The sequence below is a fragment of the Xiphophorus maculatus genome, chromosome 9 (genome assembly GCF_002775205.1).
Source record: "Xiphophorus maculatus strain JP 163 A chromosome 9, X_maculatus-5.0-male, whole genome shotgun sequence".
Classification (NCBI taxonomy): domain Eukaryota; kingdom Metazoa; phylum Chordata; class Actinopteri; order Cyprinodontiformes; family Poeciliidae; genus Xiphophorus; species Xiphophorus maculatus.
The window spans coordinates 8287081-8302342 of NC_036451.1; the positions used below are offsets into that span (position 1 = coordinate 8287081).

General features: G+C 35.8%; 2 protein-coding genes across 2 annotated transcripts in view; both read left to right on the forward strand.

Annotated features, from left to right (window-relative positions):
• Nucleotides 1-1182: 1182 nt before the first annotated feature.
• Nucleotides 1183-5637, forward strand: LOC102230015 (fetuin-B-like). The gene is made up of 7 exons (XM_005802316.2): nucleotides 1183-1547; nucleotides 1923-2036; nucleotides 2407-2485; nucleotides 3280-3446; nucleotides 3719-3832; nucleotides 4630-4764; nucleotides 5071-5637. Exons 1-7 carry the CDS (start codon nucleotides 1350-1352, stop codon nucleotides 5326-5328), a joined length of 1065 nt encoding a protein of 354 aa, XP_005802373.1. The 5' UTR covers nucleotides 1183-1349; the 3' UTR covers nucleotides 5329-5637.
• Nucleotides 5638-12597: 6960 nt separating this feature from the next.
• The window catches only part of nos1ap (nitric oxide synthase 1 adaptor protein), a 124258-nt gene continuing 121593 nt past the window's right edge, over nucleotides 12598-15262 (forward strand). Inside the window, exons 1-2 of the mRNA XM_023339662.1 lie at nucleotides 12598-13289; nucleotides 13620-13691. Of these exons, the coding sequence (XP_023195430.1) occupies nucleotides 13185-13289; nucleotides 13620-13691 (177 nt within the window). The 5' untranslated portion in view covers nucleotides 12598-13184. The remainder of the gene's footprint in view (nucleotides 13290-13619; nucleotides 13692-15262) is intronic.

The following is a 15262-nucleotide window of genomic DNA, read 5'->3' on the forward strand; positions in this document are numbered from 1 at the left end:
TCTTTATATCTTGTCTTTGTGAACTTTTAGTGATGCAATCAGATTTCCAGACATAGCAAACAGCCGTTATCAGTGGGCCTCTTCAGTTGCAAAATTGAAAAACAACGTTTTTCCTAGACTGACCTATTGAGTCATTTCAAGTTAAAGGTTGTGATGAGCTGTTAAAAAACAATCACAATAAAGTTTTAATTCACAAAGTAGATTGCATCATAACAAAAGCAAAAGATTTTTGGTGCAGATGGATCATAGCCATTATTAAACATCAAATTAGTAGTAAATTTGCTGAAAGACAACAAAGTTGTTTCCAAGAAACCATCACAACTGTTCAAATGTTCAACAGAACTATCACTTTGACCCCGCTCTGTTGAACAATGGACACATCTAAAAATTGCAGGACACAGGCCCTTGGAGACTGGAGTAGAATTTCCCTGGCTTAGAAAATAAACCCCAGAAAGAAAGTTTAAGAACACTTTAATATATACAAACCTTTGAGAGAAATTAAAAGAAGATCCCCCTAAATATAAGAATTCTTTTTCAGTCTAAAACCTGCAGGACAGTAGATCTTGAGAAATAGGGTTCAAGTCCCCTGGTTTAAAACAGACACATCAGTTAGTTCTGAGCATCAAATTTTTTCTCAGATTGATTGCAACTCTGCTCTAAATGATTGCTCCTGATGTGATCCTTGTGAGATGATTGAGCAAGTAACTTAAAATACAATTTGCACTTTTGAGTTGGACTGAATAGACAACTGAAGATTTTAGCTTTGCTGATCACCTCAGTAAGAAAGTGTTTTCAAGTAAGAACTACTTGAAATCACAACTGGTAATTAGGCCTTTTGTACTAAAATACCAAGGCCATTTTCCAACTTTTTGTGAGACAATTGAAACATAATTATATTGTGGGAAAAATTTACTGTATTTTCTGCTCCAGGTGCAAAACATTGTCTTGAAGCTAAAGCATCGAGGAAGATACAGACTTTCTAAACTTTAAATTATATCCTTCTTTCTTTAGTTTATGGAGAAATGTCACTTGTAAATCAGTATCAGGTGACAAGATTAAAGGAGGTAATGTATTTGACAATTATTTCAATGACAGAGTTGAATCTCTTATTTATAATCACTGACTTAAAGTCCTTTATATCCCATTGAACTATGATCGCTCAGTCAGTCAGGCATTGGCCTTTCATGCAATAGATGCAATCAGCTGTTTGCTCATCCGTTGCCGGAGGGGTGAAAGTCTAGCATTTACCTTCTTCTATCTGTCAGAACAGTCTTTGTGAAAACTAGGATTATTTAAACATTGTATGTTTGCTCCTGTGTGTGAGAGAGACTCTGTATGTGTAGAAGAACATGAGTGTATCCTTTCTAGTTCTGTTACTGGCATTACTTTTCCATAATGGGAAAGCCAAAGTCTCATCACAAGGCTGTAACAGCCCTGATGTTGAAAGAATGGCAGAAGAGGCCCTGCAGCAGATCAACCGGGACAGGACTGATGGATACATCCTAACTCTCAACAGACTCTACGATCTCTCCAGCACATCAAATCAGGTTAGGGTGAAAATATTCATGCATGCACAGAATTAATGTACAGTAGATGGGGTTTCAATGTTCAGCTTTGTTAGCATTTTGACAACATTTTGGGTTCTCGAAGAAAGAATCTTGCAGAAGAAAGTATGCTCAGAGAATTTAATGGCACTATTCACATTTTTAGTCTGGCTGCCCTTGCAATCTGCAATATTTTTTAATTGACCATACTCCTAATAGATTGTCACTAGTGTATAGGAAGAACGGACGCCCAAAAAAGGGTTGTCCTTGATGAAGCCATCCTGCTCTTGCTCTCCCCCCCCCCTTTCTTCTCTCTGTCCTGCTCTCTCTCGCATTTGGTTTTTAATTGTAGAATACACGTCTTATTGTTGTACCCAGGAGAAGAATGGTTCAGTTTACAACTTGACCATTGATGTGCTGGAGACCAAGTGCCACAGCATCAGCAGAAAACCATGGAAACAATGTGAAGTCAGAGGTCTTGGAGATATCCCTGTAAGTCCAAAACTATTTTGGGTTATACTTCATTAAAGTTACAGCTCATACACACACTTTTTAAAAAAAATCCAACACTGTTGTGTTTTGATTTTTTTAATGTGCTCATTAGCATTTGTCCTCAAATTCCATTTATTTTATGTTAACAGTTATTGATTGTAAGGCGATCCAGCCCTGTTTATTTTACCATAAACAGGGTTTTTTTTACAGTGTATGTAAACTGAGTTGCTATATAATAATTTAATTTAATTTAATTTAATTTAATTTAATTTAATTTAATTAATCTAAAAACTGTTGCACAATTCTGGAATGTGTCCCTTTTAGTCATCTTTATACAAAGTAAGTACATAAATATATTTGCTTCCTTCAGGTATATGGAGAGTGTCAGGCATCTATTCAAGTTGATGCTCAGGTCAAACTTGAGAGTTACTCTTGTGCCCTGCGAGAAGGTGGGTGAAATGACCATAAGAAAAAGAACAAAATAATAATCTAAACATGTGTGATCCTTTTATTATCCATGATTCTATTGATTGCATTCAAATGAATGAAAAGACTCAGAATCAGTTTAATTGTCCAAGTTTGTCTTGACAAACTAGAAATTGATTCTATGAGTCCCTGCCCCCAAAATTATTCTAAATTAGAAGAGCAAGATAAGTGAACAGAATATGAAACATGCCTTTTGCCATTTTCCCCCTTATTATTAATAGTAATAAATGTTTATTTTGCATTGGTTTGTCTTATTTAGTGTATCATTTTAGTAAAATATTTTGCGTTCCTACAGACAGTGTTTCTACTGTTCACTTTTAGCATCTTTTGGTCATTTCTGGGTTGTTTTTATTTTTCCTTCTCTGAATGATAATAGGAAATATTTCAGATTTTTTTTCTTTCTGCCTACTGCATTTACTTTGCAACTGTCAACCAGAAATTGCAAAGTTTGACAGAACTTCTTCACAACAGCCCTGTGTGTGAAGAAACGTTTGTGCGTTAACAGTTGTAGCAACGGAAGTGTAAACTCACTATAATGTTGCAACCACTGAGTATAAAAATTAATCTGCAATGCAGGATTGTGGTAATTAATATTTTAGGTTTTAGCTTTCTTTTTTCTTGTGTTGAGTTTATTCATGTTTTGTGTTCCACATATGAGAAATCAAATTAACCTTTCAGACTTGAGTTCCTATCACTGTGGTGCATTTGGTTTCTTTTGCTATGTTTCTTTGACTTTGCACCTTTAATCCCTGTTTAGTTGCAGCTACTGCTGTTGTGCATGTGTGTCCGGATTGCCCTATGGCTGACAATTTGAATGAACCAGTAATCAAGGAGACAGCCAAGCTCGCTTTACAGAAGTTTAATAAGGAAAGTCATCTTGTCAACTACTTCACTCTAGAAAATATTACAAAAGCCAGCTTACAGGTAAAAACAAGTGCATGGACCTTACCAAACTTACAAATAAATGAAACTTCAGATCCAGGCCAAGTTTCTTTGAGAAATATTCTTATCCTTAAAACTTCTTGCGTCATATATTGTTTCAACCTCAAAATTCAATGTATTTTGGGAGGCTAAACAATAAAATATAATTGTAAAATTGATTCCCCAATTTTAAAATTTTATATGACTGTGTCAGGAAAGATATTATGAATGTCAATTTAATACTGTATGTGCTATGCTTTTGTGTGTTTTGCCAGTGGGTTGTTGGACCGTCTTACTTTGTAGAATTCACTGTTCTGGAAACGGAGTGTTTAAAAGAAACTGATTTCAGTGAGCTGACCCACTGCCCTGCAATGAACTGTCAGTTTGCTGTGAGTAACAGATGTAAACATTGCAATTTAGCTGTTTTAATCATTTCCAAATTTCAAAATCTTAATTTCAGAGAGTCTGTTCACAATCCTAGACAGACATGTGGCAGCTAGAAAAGTCTTTAGTCATCCTTCATTTTGTCATGAGTTTAAAAAAAATAATTATTTTGTTGGTTTTGTTCTGTTCATTAGGTTGTTTGACTTCAAGTTCTGCTTCTTGTTTTATTTTAGTAGTCTGTTTTAGTTCTATTTGTTTGTTTATTTATTTATTTAAGGATCCCCATTAGTCTCTACCGCAGAAGACTTCTTCCTGGGATCCACATCATATGTTGTGTTTCCTCTGTAACACATTATTTCTTTTCATTTTTATTATTATGGCTTACAGACAATAAAACCCCAATATTCTTGAGGAAAATAATATTTTAAACAGAAACATCAGGCTTGCAAAAAGCATGTTCTTACACCATTGAAAGACCTGAATCATTTCTTTGTATTTTTCTTCTAACAAGCCAAACATTCTGATCTTCTTTAATCTAATCTGAAAAATTATATATTTTTAGTGTCATGTTGATTGTCTTATGTGAGAATGAGACAGGTAATTGTGAAAAAAATCAAGCTCCTCTGCCTTCAGAAATATACATCTTGGTCAAAAACAACAAATCAGAGTCAGGAGGAAAAAAATTCTAAAAATTGGATGTAGTGTACATTTACCTTACGGTGTAATTTTGCAAGAATATGTGAATATAGACAATTGATTAATAAAAAAATAACATACTAACTATTCTTAACTTCTCTTTTAGCACAGGGGGTTCTGTATTGGTTCACACATGACTCACGAGGAGGCGTTTAAAAACATGAACCCTGTTGGAAAAGACGCCAGCTCCTTTCAGAAAGCAGAATCTGTTGAGGTGAAATGTGAAATCTATGAACCACAGGTATTTTCATTGATCATTATTATGGACAACAAAAATATTAGCTATCAAATAAAAAAAATATTCAAAAACTTTCCCTAGCATTTTGTAAACTTCCAAAAGTTTACAAAATGCTGAAGTGTCTCTGCTACTACTTAAAAGAAAGAGATGAGATCTTGCCCCCACCCTGCACTCCTAAACCACCATGAATAAGAAAATTTTAATAAAATGTTCAAACCCCAGAAAGGAGGAAGTCTATTATTTACTTGTCTTCGATATTTGTAGATGTTCAATTGTGAAACCATTATTCTTTTATTCTTCTTTCTGTAGGCTGCCACTGTGGAGGAGCAGGCTCATGCTAAAGCGGTTAGCGGGCACCCAGAGCAACATCACCACAACCACACACACCTGCACCACCATGAGCATGTGCACCCTGTCACACAAGGCTCAGACATCACTGTCTCCAACCCAAAAGGCCTTCTTGGCAGAATTGTGTTTGAGCCTGCCACTCCCAGATCAGCCCCAACTGCTAGTTCCTGTCCTGGTGCTAGAAGACACAATCTTGGTTTAAGCAGTCCCCTGCTCTGATTATCTGGATTCATCTTTGTTTAATTTCCCATGTTACACGTTTTATATTTTCATGGAATTACTTGAAACTGGTATAAAGAACTGTTACTAAAAAGTAGGATGGGTATTATTAGGCATTATTGTAACATGATGCATTTCACTAATTCTTTGATTAAAGCATGTTTTACATTGAATATTTTTTTCTGATAATGTGAAATACTTGATTTATGTTTTCACAATGCAGTTTTCAAACAAAATTATTGCTTCTGAGCACAGTTGCATTCAGAGACGTGGAGGTGGAAAATGTACAATTAAAAATATACAAATATATTTAAACATAGTTTTGCACTTAAATGTCCATAAAAAATCTTCTCAGTAAAGTATTTAGCAATAGTTATGAGAACCCTGTTGAGATGAAAGAACGAACTACATGCATTGCTAATGCATCAGTAATTATGTTTTAATTGTGCAAGGATACCAAAATCCTGCTTGTATGACTGAGAATTGTTGCAAAATTAAACAAAATGCTAAGTCTAAATAAGTATTCATATGAAATCAGAACTTGCCACAGCATGGAAGGTGATTTCAAACCTTGTGGTGCTCTCCTACAGAGCTGAACTACATTTTTAAAATCTTAATTTAACTTTATCATCATTAAGTCATCAAACTGCAATGATGAGATCAATTGATGACCATTGCAATATTGAGATCTATGTCAGGACACTTTTTTTTTAATCTCGTGCCAGATCCCACACAAGTCATCTGACAGAGCCTTGCAGAAAAAAACAGACAAAACATTAGCCTATGCTTCAAGGTTTTTACACAAAACAATAAAACTGTATTCCTACATGCAAAGAAATGAGTAAATGTTCTATAATTAGTTTCACTATGACGCCTTACAATTCCAGACCATCTATTGAAAGATGCTTTTGAAGCGTTTAAAGAAACTCGGGTATATGAATGTTTTGTGGCAAATTGAACTAAGAAAAGTCCAGGAACACAAGCTCAAGTGTAGACAGACAAATTGTTTAATCTCTTTTAGAAGACAATTAATGACTTAACAAATTTCAGCCCATCTGACAGGTTGTCAGTAAGCTCATCCTTTCTCTAAAGAATTTAATCTTCATTTAAGAGAAAAACTCCTCCCACACTCCCCCATTATCATTTCATCCCTGGGTAATGTTCCCAGTTTTTGGCCAAAGCTGTGTTTAACCAATCACAGCTCCTGGGAGACATCCAAGGTTTTCCCCTGCTTTAATTCACCTGATTGAAATGCCTGACCTCCCACTTCTGTAGTCAGCCAGTATTAAGTTCAACAAAAGGTTTGTTAATGGCAATTCTGCCTTTCCTGTCGCATGATGGCCACTACTGGCCTGGTGCCGTGGGAATAGCTGCATAGACCCTGCATGAGATCAATTATGAAAAGACTAACAGATAATTCTTGACTCTTAACAGAATGTACAATATTTCCATCATACACCAAACCAGTTTAGGATTAAAAAATACAATTGCAGGCAGTTAAGATGGGGTTTCGAATGTCTGGTGTGCTTGTTTGCTTTTTGTTATTTGGGGCTTTAGCAGTAATAGAATATAAGAAAGAGATTATGTAAAAAGAGAATTTCAACACATTCATGGCATATCAGCTGTATTTTATCCACCACAATTTGAAAACCCACAAATTAAGTCTTAAAGAAAATCCAAATAATTCATATATTTTTGAAAAATATGCTGAGATTCTGCTAAGAAAGGATGATGATGATGATGATGATGATGATGATGATGATGATTATTATTATTATTATTATTATTATTATTATTATTATTATTATTATTATTATTATTATTATTATTATTATTATTATTATTATTATTATTATCACCTTGTATTTAAATTTTATGCTTGTACTTTTTGTGCGCTTCAGACTGTTGTCCACAAGGTGTCCCCCTTTCTCCCACTTTGTCTCATCAAACGTACTTGTCTTTCTTGTACTAAGTAACCGGTTGGGTAAAATAAATAAAGAGAACGTTCCGTTGATTCCAGCTTCAATTAAGATAAACTGCTTTTCACTTCAAACCAGGTTGAAATCAATTTGAGTCTATGGAAATGAAAAAGTTGGCAGAGAGCACAAAGAATAGTAGTTGTATTTGGAGCTGTGAAATTTATGTATGTAAATGCAATAAAAGTATAGACTAACAAGTACTGAACACTTTGGCACATCACACTTTCCCGATGTTTTTGTTTTTAAAAAAAATTTCAACAGGTTTAAGGGCTATGAATACTTTTGGAAGGAACTGTTTTTCTGAGGAATCTGGAGATTTTCTGTACATCTTCTTAATTGAAGGAGACTTCTGTCTTAGCTCTCATTAGCATGATCAAACATTGTTTAATTGGGACTGCTGCATCAGCCCTGGATGTGAATTGATTGTGGGACTCGACTCCTCAAAAAGTCGGTCAAGTTCAAGGGTTTGGAATACGCCAGAGCTGAGCAGACTCCAACGAAGAGGCAGAAGAGCATCAAGCAGCTTTGGCTTTAGAGACTGATTTTATCTAATCTATCCACGACTGTATGCTGTAGCCATCTTTTTCATTGTTCTATTATCACATATTGTGAGAACGCCTCAGGGTAAGATATGCATTGTTCTCTTTATCCATCCTGCTGCTTCCATTTTTGTGTCCAAGTAAAAGTGGATTTAGTTATCTTGTTGTGTGTCCCACATTTTCTGTAAACCACCACTGTTACTGTAGCTGAAACACCCCTAAACATGTGTGCATGCCTGGAAAACCACACTGGAAGTTGTTTACACCCCCACACAGTGGTATGTGTTTATAGTTGATTAAGAGCAAGGGAATGCAGGCAGTTGCGTTGTTTCCCTCAGCAAAGCAGAATAATGATTTTGCAGCTGTAATTCAGAATCAACAATAAAATACTTAAGTGCATATAAAGGTATCAAATGATTGCAAATATTTTTAATTGACATTTTCACACCTTTTTTTAATCTTTCACAAATCATTTGCATCATATGCAGAAAGGTTACACCTTCTTGTGAATAATGTGAAAAAAACAACAACTTAAAATTGTCACATGATTTGCTAAATAAATCTGAAATTGTGTGTTATTGGGAAAAAAAAATTATGATCTCCATATTTGACAGAAAACAATTTGACAGAAGTTTTTAAAATTGTTAAAAAACTCCTGTAGCATTTGGCAAATCAGCAAAAAATTAATAATTTGCAAAATGTCAATTTAACAATGAATATTAACTTAAGTTTATATAGTACAGAACAAAAGTTTGGACACACCTTTCTAATTCAATGGGTTTTCTTTATTTTCATGACTATTTATAAGGCAAGAAATCCCACTTTTTAACCTGACAGGGCACACCTATGAAGTGAAAACCATTTCAGGTGACGACCTCTTGAAGCTCATCAAGAAAATGCAGAGTGTGTGCAAAGCAGTAATCACAGCAAAAGGTTGCTACTTTGAAGAAACTAGAATATAAGGGCTATTTTCAGTTGTTTTACACTTTTTTGTGTAGTGCATATTTCCACATGTGTTATTCATAGTTTTGATGCCTTCAGTGTGAATCTACAATGTCAATAGTCATGAAAATAAAGGAAACTCATTGAATTAAAAGGTGTGTCCAAACTTTTGGTCTGTACTGTACATGGAAAATATCAATGAATTTTCTGACATGGGCCTCACTCTGTGTTATTTATTTTCAGAAAATAAAAAATGAGTTTTTTTCCCACTTCTCACATCTGCTATTTGGGGGCAGTGTGTGGGTGGGGATAAATTTTATGCTTGGGAGTGTCAAACATTGGCAGCAACACAGCATCGATTTGAACCAAAGTGGTTCAAGCATCAAATCAGGACAGGATGCTTCCCTTTGAAGATTTTTAAAGGTGAACTCAGGGCAGACTTCTGGCCCCAGGTCAGTGGGAAAAGGAATGTCTTGGTTCGCTTCCTGGACCGGTTATCTCTTTCATGTGAAGAATTGCAGATGTAGAGACAGTCTGGTCTTTTCAAAAGCTTTTGAGGATTTGAATCATAAACTAATTGTTTTCTTCAGATTGTAGCCCCATGAGGTCTGTTCCCCTGCTGCATTTGCACTGGAACCCTGCTGAGACTGTACACTGATCTCCACAAGCTGGCTCACAAGGAGAATAATTTTTAAAAGCCAACATCCAACAGACAGCCATGTGTTCAACAAACTGAACAGGAATAATTTACACTGTGTACTTTCAAGAGAGTCTTAGGAAGACACGGGGTTACTGTGGAAGGTTACTGGTTTTATTCTGTAATAACTGCTCATGCAGAGACAGCAGCTGTTCCTGTCTGCCTCAAACCTTGTTTATTGTCACAAGGAGAAAAGGTTAGGATACAAGGGCTTAAAGTCTTAGTTTGATGTAATGATTTTTTTTCTTGAAACATCTTTCACATATTCACATTTAAAGTACCTTACCAAAGCATTGATACCCCTTCAATTTCTCATATTCTCATGTTTTGCAACACATTGAATTTTACTAGGATTTAGTCTGACAGAGTAGCAGAATACTAATGCATACCACATGTCTATGATTTTGTTCCTAACAGATTTTAAACACCATGTATCATTTTCTTTCCACGTCACAATTACACATTCCTTTTTATGTTAGTCAGAGTCAAAAGTTGAATGTATCTCCTATATGGTTTGTGGTAAAGAGCAATCAGTACATCTTTTCCCTACTTTCCACAATTACTTCTTTGGGGGAAAAAAAGTCAGATTTTTTATGTATTGCTATGGCTACTATGTATGTATGTATACATACTATGTATGTATGGCTACTACTTGTCCTGATCAAAAGATTACTGTAGTTTAGTTGTAGATTCCTGTTACTCCTCCAGACTTACGGTGATGCCTTTTTCACTATTATGTACTCCTTTCCCAATATGTCATCATAGGCATAGTTGTGGAGCAGCAACTGGATTGAACGTGCTGCTTAAGATATCTACAGGTTTGGAATGTTTTATATTTTAGTACTGCTTTAGAATACCTTAGCCTTCTTGTTGTACTCCTAGAAAACTCTAAGGCTTTCACAGACCCACTGTTTTTTCTCTGAGATTATATTACACACCAATGGGGATTATTTACTGAACATTTTAAGAGGCAGTTGAATACTTTAGAATTGCATTTAGGAATATCGGTGTAAAGGGGCTCAAATTAAGAAGAATACTACTTATTTCACATTTGCATAGAAAAAAAATTGATTATTTTCCTTTCACTTCATAACTATGCACTGTATTATGTTGGTCCATCACAATAAATCTAAAATAAAATCACTGATCGCTATGGTTGCAGAGTGATAAAACTGGGATAAGTTCCAGAGTATGGATTCTAGCTATAGCTGTTTGTGGTCTGTAATCGCCTGAAAGGCAACATAGACTTAAAAACCTCATGTTAATCACTTAAACCTTGGATGTTATGTCACAATATTTCTGTTTATCCTGTTTAAAAGTACAACATCCACACAAGCTTTCTTGTTGAGTAATGAAACAATTGAAAGAATCATGTTGGTCCTTTTAATTTGTCTTAATTTTGTTACCAAAAATGGCAAAAGAAAAGGCAGGAGATTCTGAGTTAAATTTGGTAACTAGATGGACCTCTTAAGCCAACTGCTTCTGGGCAGAATCGTGCACAGCTTCACTCCTGAAGATGTTGTTAGGAGCAGTGCTTTGTATCTTTGAAAAGAGGCTGTGAGAAAGTGAATTTGTTCCACCCCACTTCCTCTTGTCTATTCGCCTGGGACTGCCTTACAGGGAGCAAAGCATCTCTACTCATGGGACAAGACATATGACTGATGCATAATAAAACATAACAACAACATTAAACTTCTATCTATCCAATCCTCCTTTTGCTTGAAGCCTGTGTTAAATGAATTGTGATCAGAGTTGTAGTGTGCTCGCCAGTTTCTTCTTGCAGCTGCTGTCTCTAAACTGAACTTTGAGTTGTTTCTGTACAAACCTTAATAATTATTTTTCTACCTACCCAACGACTCTTTTTTTTTTGCTTATATCAGAGCATATTAATGTGTCAATGCAAAGGATGGTTCTACAAAACATTGAGTCAAAGGAAATGAATGAATGCAAAATAATGCTATATTCTTCAGATTTTATTGGTAATAAAAGGTGAAATTCCAGACCATGTGTTCATTTACACTTTACAAGTATGTACTATACTGTGTTGCCCTATTGCTCTGTCATGCAAAATTCCTACAAAATGTACTAAACTTTCTGGTTGAAAAGTGATAAAATGTTTTTAAAAAATGAATGGTACAAATACTTTAGCAAGGCACTTTGTACACTGAGACACATACTTTCTAATACCAATGACCCACCTCAGATAAGTTAGCATGTTAATCAAAAATATAAACCTATATGAGTGAGGCAATGTGAGGTTTTATTTTCTTTATATTTAGTAATGAATAGCAGTTTCAACTTAAAGTTGCTTAAAGTTTTCTTATTAATTCTAAATTAACCGGATTAATTTTAAATAAAGCCTTTATAATCCAAAATGAGAAGAGTGAAACCTCAGAAGATATATTTGAAAGCTCTGCCTTAGATACTTTACTATCCCAGTAGCCTTTCCACTAATTATGCAAAAAGAGATAAAGAATTAAGGGGATTTTTACAGTTTGATGACTTCAAAGGCTACACTTTTTGCCCCACTAATTCGCATGAATTCCATTGATCTAGAAGCTCTATTTAGTTATTTGTTTTGCTTTTGCGGTGGGTTCTTTAAATAAGGTACAAGCAGCAGAAAAAAGAGGTATTTATACCCTCAAATGTTAATGAAATATCAGCGCAGGATGCACCAATGATGTAATATCACATTTAGTCACTAGTTGGCAGCCTTGTCTTTATATATATTTCCCAGATGTGCAGGGTTTTTGGTTTGATCTTACCATCATTATTTATTCCCAACTAAATATATTAGAGTAACCTTTATCCATACTTGTCAACATCTTCTCTTCTATTCAATTTATAATACTAACAACACCAATAATAATAGTCATAACAATAATAATAATGGCTATTTTGATTATTACTCACAAACAAATTATTAAACAAGAATAATTAAATAATGAATAGATAGATAGATAGATAGATAGATAGATAGATAGATAGATAGATAGATAGATAGATAGATAGATAGATAGATAGATAGATAGATAGATAGATAGATAGATAGATAGATAGATAGATAGATAGATAGATAGATAGATTGTTTGTGAATAATAGTGCAGTTTGGAAACAACGGGGTGTAGTTTTGTAACTTCTGATATCCAAGTTTTATTTTTTCCCCCAGCTATATGTTTGTGTACGTGTGAGAATGTAAGAGGAAGAGATGGTGGAATGGAGAAGGGGCAGGTACGGGAGTGTGAGCCACTCCTCCAGCAGAGCCCCGGTGCGCCCCTGTTCCAATGGAAACAGGTGGGATTCCCGAACTCTCCAATCAAACCCGCCCTATGCTGTTGAGCAGGGTGGAGAGTGCAGAAGTCCACAACCGGAGGCAGGACTCAACCAACTTCTACGTTGCGAACAGGAAAAGTCGGGAAAACACATCTTCCCCCGCATGACGCCGTCTGTCTTGGCCTGCATGTGTCCTCAGAGCGTTTCCTGCAGTTCACCGGAGCGCTGCTGAAGTTCTCCCCGCCGCTCGGGCTGCTGTTTAGGCGGCGTCGGAGCGTCGCTGCGCTCGGGACGCCTCGCTGCTATGAAGAACACCTACTGAGCGGATATTCGGATCGTTTTCCTTGGATTTATCCCTCTCCAATCGACCTGGCTTTTATCCTGGTTGCGTTCTTCTATAGTGTGGATATATAAACAGTTAGGAAAATGCCTGGGAAAACCAAGTATAACCTCGTTGATGACGGACACGATTTGAGGATCCCGTTGCACAACGAGGAAGCATTCCAGCATGGGATCAACTTCGAAGCAAAGGTGAATTTTTCCAACTCCTTCAAAGTGAAAATAGGGCAGTGTTAACAGCGTTGTCGAGTTTAAGTGTGCGTTTGTTTCTAAAGAAGCCTTAAAACATGAACAACTGACAATATAAATCTCATTTTGCGACTTTGGAAACAAATCCTGAGAGGTTTTGTTCTCAGGGAAAGTCATTTATGATCTTAACAAACAAACTAAACTTGTGCCAATTGAAGTAATAATTCAAGTAGATTCTTGACGTGTTGTGGTTAAAACAATCAAAGTACACTCCAAATGTTTTGTCATTAACACATCTTTTGTACCTGTCATGTTTCACCTTCTTGGCGGCAGTATATCGGCAGTCTGGATGTGACGCGGCCGAGCAGCAGAGTGGAGATTGTTGCTGCCATGAGACGGATCCGGGTGAGTGCAGAACCGGGGTGAAAAAAAAACAAGAACAGTTTTATTCTGTGATTATTCATGTCGATGCTCTCCTCATATGTGCGTGGGTTCAGCTTGGGATCTACATTTGAAATAATTGGATGGTTGTCAACTTTTGTGCTGAGCTGACTTATGATCCTACTTTAAGAAACAATTTTATGATTCAGATTTTCCTCAGCTTTTTAAAAAATATAATAAAATATCACTCCAGTGATTTATAGTTTTACAGGAAACCATTCCTTCCTGTGACCTCCAAACTGTTTAACTCCATCCTATGAGATAAACAGTTTGCACATTAAATTTTACAGCACATTCAATTTTAGTTTAGTGTATATACACTCTCAATATATAATTTAGTGTCACACTTTAGGGGTAAATGGGAAGCAGTGTAAGCTCCAGTTTATACTGAGCTTTTCCTTTCCTGCACCTCTCTTTTAAGAGGTTTCTGATGTAGCAACAGTTCATGTGCTTGAACAACTCATCTTGTTGCTTTATAGTTGTAAACTAAATGTGCTCACTGTCTTGTGCTGGGCTTGTCTGGCAGGAGGTTTGGTCTCCCATGTGCTCCATCACTGTTCTGTAGGTTTCCTTTGAAGCTGTGCACTGGACTGTGATCTCCCTCCCTTCTCTCTCTTTCCTTTTTTTCTGCTCTCTGAAGCTATATTTTACAGCTTTCAATTCCAGGAAGTAGACTTAATCTTAATCAGTGCCAATTTGACTGCAGACTTTTTTAAGCAAGCTGCTGTAGGTGAAGCCAGTGGTGTTGATGTTGAGGATTATGGCAAACCTCAGCTGTTTACTACGATTAATGGAGGATTCTTTCTAAACCTCATACACATGTTCACACAAAGCCGCAGAAGTAACTTCTCATATTTGCCCTTGTTTTTGTCTGAAGCAATATAGTGCAGAATGTACAGTGCCTTTTTTACAAAGCATTTTTACCTCTATGCATTTTCACATTTTGTCACAGTGCAACCCCAAAAGTCTAAAGTATTATATTGGTATTTTATGTGACAAACCAGGTCAAATTAAGTGAAATGATGCTCAAGATAATAAAATAAAAAAACATTTAATATTGAGATGTGTGGTGTGCATTTGTATTAAATCTCCCGGATTTAAGATGCCTTAACCCATCTTTTGCTGCAGTTGCAACTCTAGTTTTTTTTTTTTGGGTATGGCTCTACCAGCTTTGCACATCTATAACTTAAAATTTGCAGTCATTCTTCTTTGCAAAACCACTCAGGTGTTGTCAGATTGGATGGAGTATCTCTTATAAGAGATTTTGTTCAGGGTGGTGTTCAATGGTAGTTTTTTTTTATACATAGTATTTTCTATTATGGTCAAACAAGTGTTGTGTCCTTTTGTATATGGAACTTCTTTTGACACTCTTCCATAACTGATAGATTTATGGAGTTCTCAAGAAATAGTTCTCCCTTCTACATATGCTCCAACCTGAGGTGTGAACCTCTGTAGCTCCTCCTGACTGTATCTCTGATCATTTTCAATGTTCATTTGATGAACGAATAGTTCTTTGTGAGGTCTACACAGAACAC